Below are 16,735 nucleotides of genomic sequence, written 5' to 3'. Positions count from 1 at the left end.
GCATGTAATTTTACGTCCAGGTTTGGATTAGTTTCAACCGTAGAAGCTCATTTTACGTCCAGGTTTCTTTTAATTCCAACCGTAGAATCCGGTTTTACGTCCAATTTTATTTTAATTCCAATCGTAGAAGTGATTTTGTGTCCAGGTTTGGATTATTTCCAACCGTAGAAGTGATTTTACGTCTATGTTTGGATTAATTCCAATCGTAGAATTTTATATGTATGTAGTTTTACGTCCAGGTTTGAATTAGTTTCAACCGTAGAAGCTCATTTTACGTTCAGGTTCCTTTTAATTCCAACCGTATAAGTGATTTTACATCTAGTTTTGGAATATTTCCAACCGTAGAAGTGATTTTACGTCTAGATTTGGATTATTTCCAACCGTAGAAGTTTATTTTACGGCCAATTTTTCTTCCCACAAAAACTTTGCCCCAGAATTCACCAAGTATACAACAAAATTCATGAATTTAATTTTTATCTAATTAAATTAAGTTAAAATTAACTAAATAAGGGTTATTTAGTCATTACAAAATTATTTGAGATAAGGGGTTTTTGATATTACTTATGGGTGACCCGTTTTTGTCATATTAGGTGACACCCCTCTAATGGAATGTGACGCCCCAATAATAGCCTTCTATAAGAAGAACATGTCACCAAAAATTTAGCTTCAAATTCATTGTAGGTGGGGCTCAGTAGAAAAAATGGCGCTAAAATGTGAAGATTAAGTCACTATAACCATGTCGACGGATCCTATTAGCCTTTTAATTTATTTCTTTTTGGAAAAAATGAAAAAATGACTGTATTTCTTCTTTTATAAATGAGGCAGTATTACATAGTCAGATGTTTTTTCATAATATCTATGGTATGTGTTTCTACTCTTCTTCTTGCACTTTCATGGTGTTCATTCAAAGTTCTTGGTTCGATTTCAGTGTGTTTCAGGAAAACTTTGTTTTTCTAGAACATCTAGATCAAGGGATTCCTTTTAAGGCGTCGTTTTTGAATTTCTGGAAAATCACTCCCTTTGATTGGAGCACATGTTCAAGAAAAAAAATTTCTATCAAAATGGTTGGATACTTTTCCAACAAAACAATTACACACTTTCCATTCCGGAAAGATGGTATTCGTGTGGTTCTCCGTTCCTTCTCTTATCTAATTACTGGTTGACATCTATTATTGACATCTAGAACGGGCCCCTAGCTCAGCTGGTCATCCCCGTTTCCCAAAGTTTAATGCGCTCCAGGAGGTCCCAGGTTCGAGTCCCCAATGGCGTAATATTGCAGGAATTAATATGGAAGGTAGTGTTAGTTTGCCGCCTTGTGACACAATCCCAGCCCCCCTCCCGCCGCTTCGGCTCCCTTGGCTAGGTTACCCATGAGGCTCGTTGATAGATTAGCACAGCAACCTGTTCAATTAATGTAATAATATGTCGTTGGAGCTTAGCTTGTTAGGCTTCCAACTAGTTTCTTGTAATAATATCCATCCAAAAAAAAAAAATAGTTGAAAAAGTAAATAAATAAATCAGGTGTATCCACATTATACACTCTGAGCGCACAAAAAAACACTGACCAAAAATAAGTATGCTTAGATAATATATGGCCCCACGGGCAGGGATGAAACGATTTTTTGGGGACCATGGTTTTATTTTGGGTAAAGACATTAGAAGTAATTCTAAGTCACCCCATATCTAGTTATTTATTTAATACCTAATCTACCCTCTTAATTAATTTAGGTTATGATTAGTGAAATGATTTAGTTAAAAAGAATAAGAAAGATTAAATTAAAATATGGGTTTATTATTAGTTGAGTAGAATTATTGTGATAGTAGAGTTAGAGAAGATGAAGGAGAAAAACATGGAACAAAAAATCCAATTCACCCCCTTTAAGTATTCAAGTGATGAAAACTCATCTGATTCTTCATCTCCATCCTCTCCTAGAATATTTGTTAATCTTCAAAATGATCCGGATTTGGCTTATTTCTTAGATGGTGATTGTATTCTTCCCCAAAATGAAACTCAAGATGAAAATGATGGATTTTATCAACCACAACCGGAGGAAGAGTATTTGGGTGAACAGGTATGCTCCAAACTTAGATAATATATGTTGAATTGGTAAAAACTTCCCCAAAAATGTAAATTTTTGAACTGGATTTTGCACAGTTCGGTTACATTATATGAAGAACATGTAACTGAACTGTTTTGAAGGTGTAGTTCGGTTTCCTTGTGAGATGAATAAGTAACCGAACTCATTTGAAGAAAAAAAAAACAACTCAAGAAAAAAAAATCGTGTTCCAGGATAGAGTTCGGTTACTCAATTATTTTTTCGAGAAAACCGAACTCCACATATATATGTAAATAGCCAAGAGTTCGGTTTGTCAAAGTTTTTTGCGAACAAACCGCACATACTGGAACAAGTTCGGTTATATGGGTATTAAACATATAGGGAAAAAAAGAACAGTTCGGTTATATGGCCAATTTTTTTTTTTTTTGTAATAAGGGTACAGTTCGGTTACATGGCAGTTTTAAACATTTATGCGAAACAACCGAACAAAGGTGCTAGAGTTCGGTAGTGTGGGTACTAGAAATTTTGGGAAAAATCAAACAATTCGGTTACATGGAGTTTTTTCCTATTTTTGGTAATATGACTATAGTTCGGTTACATGACAGTTCAACAATTTTTTTGCGAAACAACCGAACTCACGAGTTCGGTAACCTAGTTTTCAATCCTATAAAACCGAACTGTTCTTCGTGTTCTTCGTTTCATGGAGTTCGGTTAAGAAACTAGGGCAACAATAAAAGACGCTCTAACCGAACTAAACACTGTAACTTCAATTTGAACCCTATTTTGATGATTTCAAATCAATTGAATCGATGAAAATCAAATTAAAAGAAATGGGTTTCTCGGGAAATACCTGTGAATCGGTCCCATGGAATAATCAGGCTTCTTACTGCGTCTATTATACTGGATTATGGATTCACTTGGCTCTTCCACTTCTTTATGAATCTCAAAATCACTTGGCTGATTTGCTAAATGTCCTAATGGGGGACCTGTTCCTTGGAGTCTTTTGGTTTTCTTTCGAAGAACCATTCTTATAGTCGATTGATTAATCGACGATGAAAATTTTATGAATCGACGATTAATCGATGAAGACGATGTTGAAAGGAAGAAGAAGACTTTTTTTTTTCTTTGTGTGGCGGTAGGGTAGTCTGATTTTGGTTTTTGTTAATAGATTATATTATGTTTTTTTATATTTTGGTAGTTATTAATTTAGTTATAATCTCAATTAGGATTAGGGGGGCAAATTAATAATGTCTACACTTTAAGACATCCCTTATAAGTATAGGGTAGATGGTCTTATAAAACAATGGTCCCCTCAAAAAAAGGCTGGTCCCCAAAAAATCGTTCTACAATTATCCACCCAGCCCAGCTGGCTCCCAAGCCCAATTTGAATTATTATACGCAGCTCTGAACTATTTTTACTCATTGGCAACCCCTAAAATATGCGTCTTGCCCGTCAAAAAGACTGACATTATTCTGCATCAGACTTGACAAAAGATGTGCCAACAAAGTTCCTCTTCGACAGCTAAGTCTGTCGTATTTCTGAAAATCTTCTACTGCTCTTCCTGCATGCGCTTGGTCACTCTCCAGGCTGCAGTTGCTTAAAATTGTACTTTTCTTGTCCAGACAACATCCACTTCAAAAAAAGAACCTAAACATCACTACTTGCAAAGACTACACGTTCTGGTTAGTCACTAAAAATGAAGAACAATTATCGACAAGGCTTAACACATGCTTTTGGCCAATTAATCACGTCACCAATCATAATGTCTCCGAGCTTCCCATCTTCATCAAATAATTCTTCTGCCGTAGATTTCTTTGACGATTACACTGTAGACATCTTCTGTAGGTGGATCAGCAGCGCTGAAATTACCGAAAGCGATGATTCTTCTTTTAAAGTTTCTAATGAAGCATGAATTAGCAGGGAAGTTGGACTCAACACATGCTTTTGGCCAATTAATCACGCCACCGATCATAATATCTCCAAGCTTTCCATCTTGATCAAATAATTCTGCGGTTCTGTCAAATATTTCTTCGATAATCAAACTATGGACATTTTCCATTGGTGGATCAGCAGTGTTAATACTACCTAATGCAATGGTTCTTCCTTTGAAGTTTTTGATGAAACATGAACTAACAGCTAAGTTGGATGCAGGAGGTGCCAAAGATGAACAAGCAGGCAAGTTGGATGCAGGAGGTGTCAAACGTGAACGAGCAGGCAAGTTGGGCGAAGGAGGTGCCACACGTAAAGGAGCAGGCAAGTTAGGCGAAGGAGGTGCCACACGGGAACGAGCAGGCAAGTTGGGCGAAGGAGGTGCCACACGAGAACGAGCTGGCAAGTTGGGCACATCAGGTGCCAAACGTGAACGAGCAGGCAAGTTGGGCGCAGGAGGTGCCAAAGGTGAACGAGCAGGCAAGTTGGGCGAATGAGGTGCTACACGAGAACGATTAGGCAAGTTGGGCACATCAGGTGCCAAACGTGAACGAGCAGGCAAGTTGGACGCTTCAGGTGCCTACATCCATTAAACCAAGGGCATACACTCAGTAACAGAAAATACATAAAAGTATGCTAGCATGCTTAAACATGCAGAGATGAGTGAAAACGAAACAAATAGCTGGGTTAATTCAGACTTCTTATTCTGTGGTTTCAAAAGAGGTGCAATCAAGATAATGAGTTTTTCGTGTCTGTTAAACAAGAGTTTCCAAGTGTTCCCATCAGAGCTATACGAAATTTACCAATAACTCAGCAAACAATTTCACACAGCAATCTTGAAATTACAAATTAACTATGAAGATTACTTCCAAACATGAACGAGCAGGCAAGTTGGACACTTCAAGTGCCTACATCGATCAAACAATGAGTGTACATTCACTAACACAATATACACAAAAAGTGTGCTAACAAATGACTGGTTACTCTGCATTGGTGATGTCGAGGGAGGTGCAACTAGAAAATGAGTTTTGGTAAAACAAAAGTTTCCAACTGTTACCACATAGGAAACAGCAACTATGAAGATTACTTCTAATTTCTAGACTGATTATTAACTATTCAGTATACCACATACTAAGTCGCAAATCAATTATAAATCTCTATATAATTGACGGTGTAGGAGTTTGAAACAGTTGAGATATGAGAACGAACCACTGAATGGTGTAGAGTGTTTTAAGTTTCAAGTTAGTATAACACGTGTCGTTTCTACTTTCTAGAGCATAACTGGATTCTGAATGTACATTCAATTTGTAAGAATCACATGAATTTTTTTTACCTGATTTGATGGTGTAGAAGTATAATTTTGCATGCGTGACACAGATTGATTAGATGTTACAGAATTACAGTTTCGTATGGGGGACGCTGATGGTGCAGAAGTATGATTTGGTGTCCGTACTACCAACTGTCGGAGTAAATCAATATCAGACTGCAAACTCTTGTTTTCTTGTTGCACTTTGCGAAGAGTCTCAACACTTGCCGCGGAAGCAAGCACCTTAGCTCTCAAAACACCTCCCCCCATGCCTCTTACAACACCTTTACCATCAAGTCCACATACCTAAGAAAGAAAGAGTCATTTAAGGTATTTCACCAGAAGAGATTATTGATGTTTACAAAAGATATACTAGAGTTTTTTGTTTCACTAACCTGTGCGACAGCATCGTTATCAATATCTTTTTGACCGTTTGGATTAGCTTCTACAAGCTCTTTAATTAGTCTCTGCAGGGACAGAGTAATTCAGATACATACCTACATAAACTAAGAACTAATATTCCAATAGTATGACAAAGGAAATTACTAAACTTACCAGTTTAATATCTGAGATGGAGGACGATTCCGGATCATTTATATTCTTGGAAACATGGGTGTCAACAAATATAGCAGCTCTGTTAACTTCACCAGTTGGACTCTCTTTTTCCTACATAAGATAACAGAAAATGTCATTCAAAAGAAAAACAAAAGAGTCAATAACAATCGGTAAATAAATGATAAGAAGTTTTTTACCAGTTCGTATAATTTGCGATAAATTCCTTTCCTGCCACATGAGTGTAAAAATTCAAGATTTTCTCTAGCTTTTCTACCAGCTGCGCGATGTTTCTTATCCTCGTCAGTATTGCAGAAATCAACAAAACTTTCCCAATCTTCTCTGTTTGAAATCAAACGCCATGGCATATTTATTTGTTTCTCAGCAACCGTCTCATGTTTATCCATCTCTACTCGCAGCTGAGATTTCCATGTTTTATAGGATTTGCTAGCCCTTGACAAAACATTAGGCTTATAAATTTCAGGTACGACATACCTAGCCTGCAAAAAAAAATCTCCATATCATGTACTGGTCGTAAATATTTGAAGATAAATCAAACAAATTGAATACACTCACAATAATATTTATCCATATATTCTCTTTCATGCTGTCTGGAACTTTTCTCCAAGACTCAATCGCAGGACGACAAAATGCTCGTACTATCTTTCCAATATCCGTTGCAAATTCTTCTGACCCAACATCACAAGGCCGCCCATATTTGTCGAATGTAATTGGGATACGCCTATCTAGTAAATGAAGTGTACAAAACATTACAATGTACTAATATACCAACAAACAAAATAAACAACTAGTTATTAAGTTACAATACTTACCTAATGGAACAGAAGTGCTTCCTTGGCCATAACCGGTGAAATTTCCGTAGTTAGACTCGCTATGGGGATCAATTAGTTGCCTTTGGATCATTTGGTGTTTCCTTTTCCTTGATGAACCTGCAACATTCTCAGAGTTGGTAGGTAACAATTGGTCATCCATGATTTGCATGTGACCGTTTTCATCCGCATCAAGTATGTCAGCATCTTCATAAGAGTTGGCGGGTAACGGCTGGTCTTCTGCAAATTGCATGTCACCGTTTCCATCCGCATCAAGTATGTCATCGTCAGCATCTTCATCAGAGTTGGTGGGTAACCATTCATCGTCCGCTATTTGCTCGTCAGCATCTTGATCAGAGTCAGCAGCTACATCTCGTGCATCGCTCCCAGTATCAACCATGTCAGCATCTTCATCTCTAACATCGCCCCCAGTATCATGCATGTCATCAACAACGTTGGGCCTTTCATCCACAGCATTAGTCACAATTTCTTTTGCCCTCCGTCCATTGACGTACGAAACACGTGGTTTTACTGTTAACGACTTCTTCTTCTCAAGAGCAACAGCATTGAGTGTTTCACCTACTGCATCAGTCCCATTTTCTTTTCCCCTTCTGCCGTTCACGAATGCGGAACGTGATTTTGTTGCAGCTTCTCGAGAGCAATAGCATCGACTTCTTCCTCCCCTGCATCATCTTTTTCCCTCCCACCATCCAGTCCTTCATCCACTGCATCAGTCACAACTTCTTTTTCCCTTCTACCGTTGTTGACAGACCCAGAGCGTGTTTTTGTTGTTGATGACCTCAGGTTCCGAAGAGCTTCTTGCCCTTTTGCTGTTGACAGCTTCTTCTGCTTCTGCTGAGCTTCTTGCAGTTCCAGTCTTTTCGACCTCATATTCAATTATTAGCTGCTGAAATCCAAAATACACAAAAAATTGAGAAATCTACACACTACATACACTATATTCAATCAGAACCCAAACAACCCAAACAGAATTGTCTAAATTGGTAGCAAACCCCCAATTTGTATACCCTAATTTAATCTCAAAAGAAACAAAACCCAAACAGATTTGTCTAAATTTATAGCAAACCCCCAGTTGTTTTGTACCCTAATTTCATTACAAAAGAAGAAAAAAACCCAAATTAAAATTCACAGCAAACCCTCAATTTCTAAGTTCAGACACCATTAGAAGAACAAATTTCTACAGAAGAAGTAGGGTTTTAAGGTTACTTACCTGATACTGTTAAGGGTTTACCAGAAGTTCTTCTTCTACTACAGCGATTCTTTCAATTCCACTGATTTTTAGTTTTCTAGGGTTTTTATTCTGTGAAACCCCAAAATCCCCAATTGAACAAAGACGCAAAAGACAGCTGCAAAGGCTATTGCTAGTGATTTTTCTGATGCGCCCGTATTAGTTATTTATTTTGCCTAGTTTAATTGGGGCCCTAGAAAAACAATTAGGGGCCTCATCCATTTTATTTGCACCCCAAATTTTTCATGGGTGTATTCAAATTTTGCGAAAATACTATTTTACCCTTCACTAAAAATTAATCTTAAAAATCTATTAACCCTTAATCTTAAGTTCCAATTCATTTCTAGTTCTAAACAAAAAAATCAGTCCCTCCCTTCTCACCCTCTCGACTCTTCTCTTCTCCACCATTAACGACTTCAAGAAAAGAAAAAAAAAAAATTTCACCCGAAAAATTTCAATTACAGTAAAAGGGTCGTCAATTCGACAAGCCTAAACCCTAACGAGTTTTCATATGAATGTAGAGACCATAAAAAATCGTTAGGGTATATGATGATCAAGATAACGACCATATTTCTGGTTTTCATATTTTTTACCCTAGATTAGAGTCGTTAACATAATATAGAAACCTATGACGATCCTATATGAACGACCCTTTTTTAAACGTTAACGATCCCACGTGAAAAACAAACGGCTTCTCTGTCCCAAAAAATTTCAGAGTCGTCTTGGTATAAACACACAAAATAACGACTCTTTCTGACCCAAGTTAAGAGTCGTCAGGGTATATCGTATTATCCTGACGATTTTTCATAACCTGGAAAAGTTGCAGGTTTGAGTCATCATTTTTGGTGTCAATACATTGACGACTATATAGAGTCGTTGAGGTATACATCCCTCGACATTGACGACTCTTTCTCTGTGTTGTGACATATATCCAATCCATGAGAAAATTTAAGATAATCTTACCATCAACACAATCATCTTTGTTGCTTGAACCTTCCCAACATCATTTCCCCTACTTGAATTACTCATTTCTAAAATCCCTATTTTTTCCTCTAAAACCTCTTCTTCTTCTTCTCAACTCACAAAAAAAAAATTGATTCTAAAATCTGATTTTAATCTAACATAATCTAACCCCACTAATTAACTTAACTTGATCAAGTTTTAATACTAATCATTTAGAGGTAGTTTGGCCATTTAAAAATATTTTGATTAAGGGGTGACTCAAATTAGGTTTTAATGATCTTTTTTGTCCTCTAATGGGAGACCCCTAATTGTTTTTGGGGCCCAATTAAACTAGGTTATTTTGCTGTCGGTAATTTGGTGTCTTTGTTTTGGGCTTTTTTTTTTATTACACTGTCAGGGCCTGTTTTAGCATAATTTATATAGGAGGATTCCCGATTCTTTAAATAGGAGGATTCCGGGTTCTTTTGTTATTTATTTTCATCAAAGATTTACCGCGTGACCAAAATTTTGATTACGACCGGTAGTTTGAAATAACAACTTAAAATTCTTTAGATTATATAAGATCATTTTTGGAAAAGAAATACTGTCATTTTTTTTTTATTTTAACTGGATAATATGCTAAATTAAAAACGTAAAAATTATTATACAAGGCATGGTAGTGTGTCCTGAATTAGTTTGAATTTTTTTGGTGACCTAGAATTGTCTGTATGGTCTTAGTCTTTACAGAATTGTCTTTACTTATGATAGAATTGTTGTACGTTCTTAATCTTCTTAATAAATCTTCTGTTTTGATAAAAAAAAAAAGGGATTGAGAGAGAGTTAACATGAAGAACCACATTTAGCTATTTTCTTGAAAATTAACATTAAAACCAAAGATGAACTTTACATAGTCCTGCTCATAGACAGGAACGATTCCAGTAGAGAAGGTGGTTCTTGCCACCATTCTTGATTACAACGATTAGACCTAGCACGCTTGGCAAGCTCATCGGCTGCTTTATTATCCATGCATGTACAGATGCCTAAGAACGACAGCCTATTTTGGTTAGTTACCAAACTTAGACTTTATGCTAGCGATGACGGCCTCATCAACTTGGAAGTTCTTAGCTAAAATGTCATTTGGAATTGTTGGCTTAGAAGCAAAGAGGTTTAGAGGAACTGTCGCAAATCCGGGCAGTTGACTATTGAGAATAGCTAGTATGAAGGCCTTCTCCTGTCCGACGTTCTTTGCAAAGTGCACAAGCCCTCTAGGAATGATACCCAACTCTCCGGCTTTCATAACCTTTGAGTACACAACATTATTAGTAGTGATAAACCCAAATATTACTCCCCTTTCACGATAAAATTAGCTTCACTTGCTCGAGGGTGTGAATGAAGTGGAACAATTCCACCAATTGCGAGGTCGAGCCGGTTTATTTTGGAATAAGTGTTGATTTACTCCAATTAAAATGTTTTGGATTGGTGTTACGTAAGCAGTAGTACCATTCTTGTGGAACAAGGGATTGGTGGAAGTGTTGTAAGCAGTAGTACCACTCTTGTGGAAAAAGATGGATGGTTATGATGTATGTAAAAAACATCCATCTTCTTGTAATCCCATAACAACATCCATCAACAATGGTGTTGGGTGTCTAAAATCTTATTAGGAAACAACATTTTATTAGGAATCACTTGATATCTAAAATTTTGTACCAATGGTGCTGGGTGTCAAATTCATATCAGTATACATTTTATTTATTAGGGATGTGTTTCCCATAATTTCTTGAGGTTGTGTGCCTTTCATAGAAAATTAACGACATATTCTTGTGTAATCGCCGGCTGGATTATGCGAAAACACGGTCATTTTCACTTGGTACATATCAATATATACTGTGTTTTTGCTGGATACATATCAATACGTACTGTTTTTTCTGTCGGTACATATCAAATATGTACTGTTGTAAATTCTTGTTATCTTCAGTACATGTGTACGTGTACTGTTTTTTCATCTATGTAGAAATTTATTGGTTTCTTATTTTCTATTTTGACAAATTTACATGTAAATATTTAGCACACAGAGTGTGTCAACACATTCAATTGTTGTTTTGTGTATTTGAAGCATATTTGTATAAATATTCATCTCTGTCTCATATTTGTAGTGTTAAGGAAAATCAGTTTGGTTGAGTTTTATCCTTCATAATTCTTGAACAGTGATGGGTAACTCATAAATCTTATGGTAATGCATTAGCGCACTCAAGCATATGTACCGAGTTAGAATGAACTTTGTGTACATCCATTCCAATTACGTGAGTACTGTCCACCGTAAGTCAGTTATTTGAACCTTTTGTTTATATTTAACGTATTAGTACTATGTTTACAAGAGATTCCTGTCAAATCTCTTACAGAAATGGATGCGCTCAGCGGTGCAAGCTTGCTAGACTAATTGTAGTCACTAGGAGTAGGTGAGAGGCATAATAAAGCACTGAGCGAAGTTCCTTTTTTCCACTATCCAACAGTACATATGTGATATACTGAAAGTAATGTTTGTTGTGCATATACAATAGTATCCATTATTGTCTAAGATCCCTAAGTTTATAAATCTATTATGTTGTTTTTGTTTTGTCAATTGAGTACATGTTTTGATGTATCAGAATGGAAATGAACTATGCTTTTATTGGACTGCAGGGAAATGACTAAAAAATATGCAGAAGAAGGGGAGAGAATTGAGATAAAGGCACTATCTTTGCAAGGTTTTGGAACTACATCTCCATATTATATAGAGTACATATCATGTTCTGAAAATTCAGTACATATTTTGTTTTCCTCGGTACGTATGTATCTGTACTCTGATAACTAGTAGGTTTTAACTAAGTACATATCGATATGTACTAGGTTTTTACTTAGTACATATCAATAGGTTTTAACTAAAAAATTTAAATGCACTAAGGTTTTAGTACACATTGGTATGTAGTATGTACTATAGGATCATACATTGGATTCTGAGCATATAAATATGGTTAGCTTCTTTAATATATATGTTACACGCAGTGGATTTCACTCAATATGTATGAATATGTACTAGATTTTTGCTCAATGCCTCCGATCTGATAAAAGAAGAAATGGTCCCAAGCTGTTCATTATTCATTATTGTGTTCCATTTTTTTTGCAGATGCTGTTGAGGCAAATATTAAAGAGGGGACATCATCCCATTAGATTGCATAAAAGCTAAGGATATTTTGGATGGAGCTGACAAAGATTATAATGATCATGATGGAAATACAACTTGCTTTGCTACCGGTACAACAAGTGATCTCAAAGATGACCCATTCAATAATTCTTATATTCTTATGTTACATGTGTATATGTACTGTGATATCGACTAGGTTTTAACTAAGTACATATCATTATGTACTGGGTTTTTACTTAGTATATATCAATATGTACTAGGCTTTCCATTCTTATTTTCTTCAGTACATGTGTATATGTACTGCAATATTCTGTTTCCATTCTTGTGGTTTCTTTCTACCAATAAATATGCATACAAAATATTTAGATCCCCTTGATTGTGGTTTTAACTTTTCTTGTTAATTTTTGCTGACAGGTTCATGAGAAGTATGTTATCTGGGTTACTCACTATCCACACAAAAACATGGTTACCGCACACAGAACCTTGGTTTCCTTAGGGTTACTCACCATTTTCCTTGGTCTATTTAGACGGGGGTCGAGGGGGAAGCGCCCCCTCGTAAACAATGACAAATCGTTTATGGGAAAAAAATTGTTTGTATTTGAGTTTTATTACAAGTTCCTTTCATTTTTATATTTCCCAAAATCAATCTTCATCAGATTAAGTATTTTGTTGATGACATATCACACAAAGGGTAATGCGAAGAGCATAAGGCTTGTCAGCTGGCTCATCTGGCGTAATACTTACCTGACGTGTGTCATCAGCTGGAGAAACAGGTTCTACGTGCCAGTGAATTGCGCAACCACACTTGTCTTTGGCAGAGATAACTCCTGAATAGGGTAAACCAGATTATCACACTCAAAAAGAATAAGAAGGCTCATCTGTAGGAATTTCATGCTAGTTATTATTGGTGGCATTATATATTTCTTAACAAAATAGACTTGAGCATGTTGTACTTGTTGTGTTTCCAGGGAGGTTGTATTTTGTTAGTCGGCTCATCAGTTTTATTTCTTTTTTTCCAATAAGTGTAAAAATACACGTAACTTCTGAGTAAGAGTTGTTTAAAAACGATATTTTTTCCAGGGTCTGGTTAAGGCTTTCATATCAGGGATAATTTTACGCCTTTTTCTCCGCTTCCATGGTGCAAATTGTCTGCATTATCTTTTGTTTTATTAATGAAAAACTGCTTATCATTGTTAACAACACATAATTTATAGTATTACTGCCCTTTTTCTCTAAAAAAATTCTGAGTATAAGTTCCAATTTTCTTATTGTGCATCATCTTTCACAGTACATGCAAATATGTACTGCCCGTATTCAAGGCTTCTTACTCTTTTTCCAGTTTTCATACTGACAATATAGAACATCAATATAACTCTACATATAATAGTTAAGATAAAAAAACCAAAAAGAAAAAAGAAAAATATAAACAATGCAACATAATCCATCATTTAAATTATAAGATTTCAAATTTCCATACTAATATGTACTTCCAACTAAAACCTAACCCAATTACGTCGTACATACCAATACATATGAATATCCACTGTCAGTAATGTTGGCCTACTTTAAAGTCTTCATGTCTTGGATTTAAATTTATTTTTCTGATGACAAAAACAGTTCCGTTTGCATTGTACACACACCATAGTATTTGATGGCTCTGCATAACAGTGCTTGATGAAGGGTCATTGCTCTTTCCTGCGGTGAGTTTGCATATTCCCTTAAGTTGGAAATTCCCAACGCCTAATAAACAAGTCAAGATATGAAGAAACAAACTCATCATCTGCGGGGTCAATAAGTCTTGGAAGATAAACTGTGAGTACCTACAACATCCCAGATACGACATGTTCCACCACTTGATGACCTGTGCGAAAAAGAGAAACATCAACATATAAATTACAAAGCAACTTAGTATCAAACAAACAGTAATAACAGTACACATCAACAAGTACATATCAACAAATTGATAAGTTTATATCAATATCTAGTATCTACTGCTTCCACCCATTACATATCATTATCTAGTGGAGGATCAACGAGTACATAATGATATGTTCCTGTACCTAATACTAAGGTAATCCAGTATCTCAATACAATGATATGTTCCAGTACATATTTTTGCAAGGTAGTATAAGTTGATATGTACCTAATACTAATGTAATCCAGGTATTCAACAGTACATGTTGGTACGTACTACTGGTGGATTCTACTTGTATTTAAGCATAAAATATATATTGATATGTATTGCATCAACAAGTCCTTTTTTTCCTAAGTACATGTTGATATATACTCTAGGATCATGTCAGGCATAAACTACTGTACATATCGACATGTACATCACTAACGAATAAATTTTACCTAACGTACATATCGATATGTACTGTAGGATATATTCAAGAAGAACCATGCTAGGAGTTTATATGTACTGCATCAACTAATCACTCTTTCCCTAAGTACATATTATAAAAAAAAATACTCACCAAATCGAACTCCTAGCAATAGTTTTAACTTCTTCCATGAATCCTTGAAGATGCACAAACATTCTTGCATTCAGTATTTGTGATAGAACTATGATCAATAGCAAAATGAAGATTTAGTACAACATACATTCTGAAAACTGGCCACTGGAAGGAGAGAATCGTGTGACTGAACTATGGTCATTGATCCTATGCTGATTAATGACCTTTAGGCTTAACCAAGAATGTGAAAATTTGGTTTCATTTTAGGTACAGAACAGAGAATTTTTTCTTAAAGCTCCGAGAAAGCAAACTCATTCATATAAATGGAGACTTACATACCTTGCGATTCAGGTAATGATGACCTGTTCAGAAGATCTGAGGACCATCCATGTACACTAGCTGAACGCACCAGCTCCATATGGTCCTGATACGATTCTCCCCCACTAACACAACCCCCAACACCGCCAAAATGACTTCTATCAGGCAAACCATCAGCAGCCATGGCTCCAGACGAAAATGAAGAACCAGAAATCCAACAGAACATATCAAAATGTTCCTACTAGATATCCAATAGAACATATTGGATACATATCGATATTTTGAACATCAGTATAACTAACAATACATATCAACACGAACATCAGTATGACTGCCAATAAATATCGATACGTATTATTGAATATAACCATCAATACATATCCTAGTAAGTACTTTCAACAGTACATATTGATATGTACAATCGAATCGTACACAAGACACAACTCATATCAATATGTGTCGAAGGATATTAATATGTACTGTTTGATTTAATGCTTCTACTAAAAATCAAAAATCATACAGTACACATGTTAGATTGCATTACCTTGTTTTAGCAGAAACACCAGGTTTCTTTGATTTCGCCTTCTTAACAGATTCGTTGTTCTTCCTTGATTTGGTTTCACAAGTAGATTTCTTCTTCTGATTCTTTGACCCTGGTTGAGAATCAAGAGTACTTGTTTCTTTCAATATTTTTTAACCATTTACTTCGAGAATTTCAGATCACAATACTTCGAGAATTTCAGTAGGAAATCAGTTTAGTTTTGATTTCTTTTGTGATATGGTGCTTGTAGATCAAACAATTGTTGATATCTATTATATCCATTTTCAATTTGCAGGTTTCGCTGCAGGTGGCTTTTGTTCTTCGGTGCCCTAGAAATTTTCTCAATTTAGATTTTGTTTTTCGATATGACCTAGGTTTTGATTTAGTTTTTCGATCTGATTTGGTGGATTTTGTTTTCTCTGAAGAAGATTGAAAAACTAAAAAAGAATAGAAGATTGAAAAAGTGCAGGAGCAGCAAATGAAAACTGAAAATAATTAAGGTTCTTGTTTGTCGATGAAAACAAGAAGAAAACTGAACTGACGTGTGGTTTTTTTCTGCGTTTTTCTGCCTGTGACTCTAACACGCGTGTTGTTAAGGTTAGCTTTGTAATTTTAGCTTTTTCAAATGTTTTTTGGACCAGCTATTAAATATATTCTCCCGCTGGACTACAGATTAACCCGGGTCTGGTTTTTTGGACTAAACATGAAATTTCTCTATATGAAATGCCAAAAGTTAAACACTAGCTACTTTTGTAATAGCCCAAAATGAGCTAATTGTAAAGAGCTTTCTATATGCACTCTTTATGGTTGCACCTTTCTACCTCTATAAAGTTAAATGACTTTTCAGAAACGTATCCATGAAAAGGGAAACATACAAATTTGGGAAACTTATCATACTCCAGTACTCTCTTTCTTTACGGGCTGTTTTTATTTCGAAACATCTATATATATATTTAAACTCAAATTGGGTTAATTTTGGGTGGATTACCAATGAAATCACGATACCAAAGAAAAAAAATCGAATAAAGAATCTTGTGGCTTGTTGGTGGACAAGTGAACATGGACGAACCCATTAGCAAGTGGAAAAATAGATTTTTTTCTTGAAAAAAGGGATTTATATTAAAAAGTAGAAACTACACATGGTTGAGAAACGGAAGTGCAAGATATTGTCACCATCTTCCTGAATTGTTATGCCTTCTACAATATTTTGCAACGATATCAACTAAAACTAGAAATTCAGGATTCTTGCTCATATGCTTAACTTCAAGATAATTAAAATAGTTCAGAATAAAAAATGTTATTCTTTGCACATTCCACAATGATAAGGATGACGCAACATTCGGCGTTTTCATGATCTCTAGCTATGCCTGGGG

The 16,735-nt window shown here is 35.6% G+C and overlaps 1 protein-coding gene across 2 annotated transcripts; it reads right to left on the bottom strand.

The window, feature by feature from the left end:
• Window positions 1-3,294: 3,294 nt before the first annotated feature.
• On the bottom strand, window positions 3,295-8,047 carry LOC113283731. 2 transcript variants are annotated; one of them, XM_026533066.1, is made up of 8 exons: window positions 7,907-8,047; window positions 6,679-7,582; window positions 6,422-6,591; window positions 6,046-6,345; window positions 5,849-5,959; window positions 5,689-5,760; window positions 5,321-5,599; window positions 3,295-4,567 (listed from the first exon to the last, which is right to left on the bottom strand). In XM_026533066.1, exons 2-8 carry the CDS (start codon window positions 7,115-7,117, stop codon window positions 3,845-3,847), a joined length of 2,094 nt encoding a protein of 697 aa, XP_026388851.1. In that variant the 5' UTR covers window positions 7,118-7,582; window positions 7,907-8,047; the 3' UTR covers window positions 3,295-3,844. The 2 variants fall into 2 exon arrangements, with proteins under 2 accessions (XP_026388851.1, XP_026388852.1); XM_026533067.1 differs by having other exon boundaries at window positions 6,679-7,579.
• Window positions 8,048-16,735: the final 8,688 nt, after the last annotated feature.

Source organism: Papaver somniferum, chromosome 5 (assembly GCF_003573695.1).
Source record: "Papaver somniferum cultivar HN1 chromosome 5, ASM357369v1, whole genome shotgun sequence".
NCBI classification, from domain to species: Eukaryota; Viridiplantae; Streptophyta; class Magnoliopsida; order Ranunculales; family Papaveraceae; genus Papaver; species Papaver somniferum.
This window is presented reverse-complemented; position numbering and strand designations above follow the sequence as displayed.

Excerpts from the sequence above, each read along its gene's own strand:
- LOC113283731 (XM_026533066.1), bottom strand. The coding sequence starts at position 7,117 with ATGCATGATACTGGGGGCGATGTTAGAGATGAAGATGCTGACATGGTT. Across the intron at positions 6,592-6,678 it reads AAGCACTTCTGTTCCATTAG|ATAGGCGTATCCCAATTACA; the intron begins GTAAGTATTGTA and ends TTCATTTACTAG. Across the intron at positions 5,600-5,688 it reads ATAACGATGCTGTCGCACAG|GTATGTGGACTTGATGGTAA; the intron begins GTTAGTGAAACA and ends TTTCTTTCTTAG.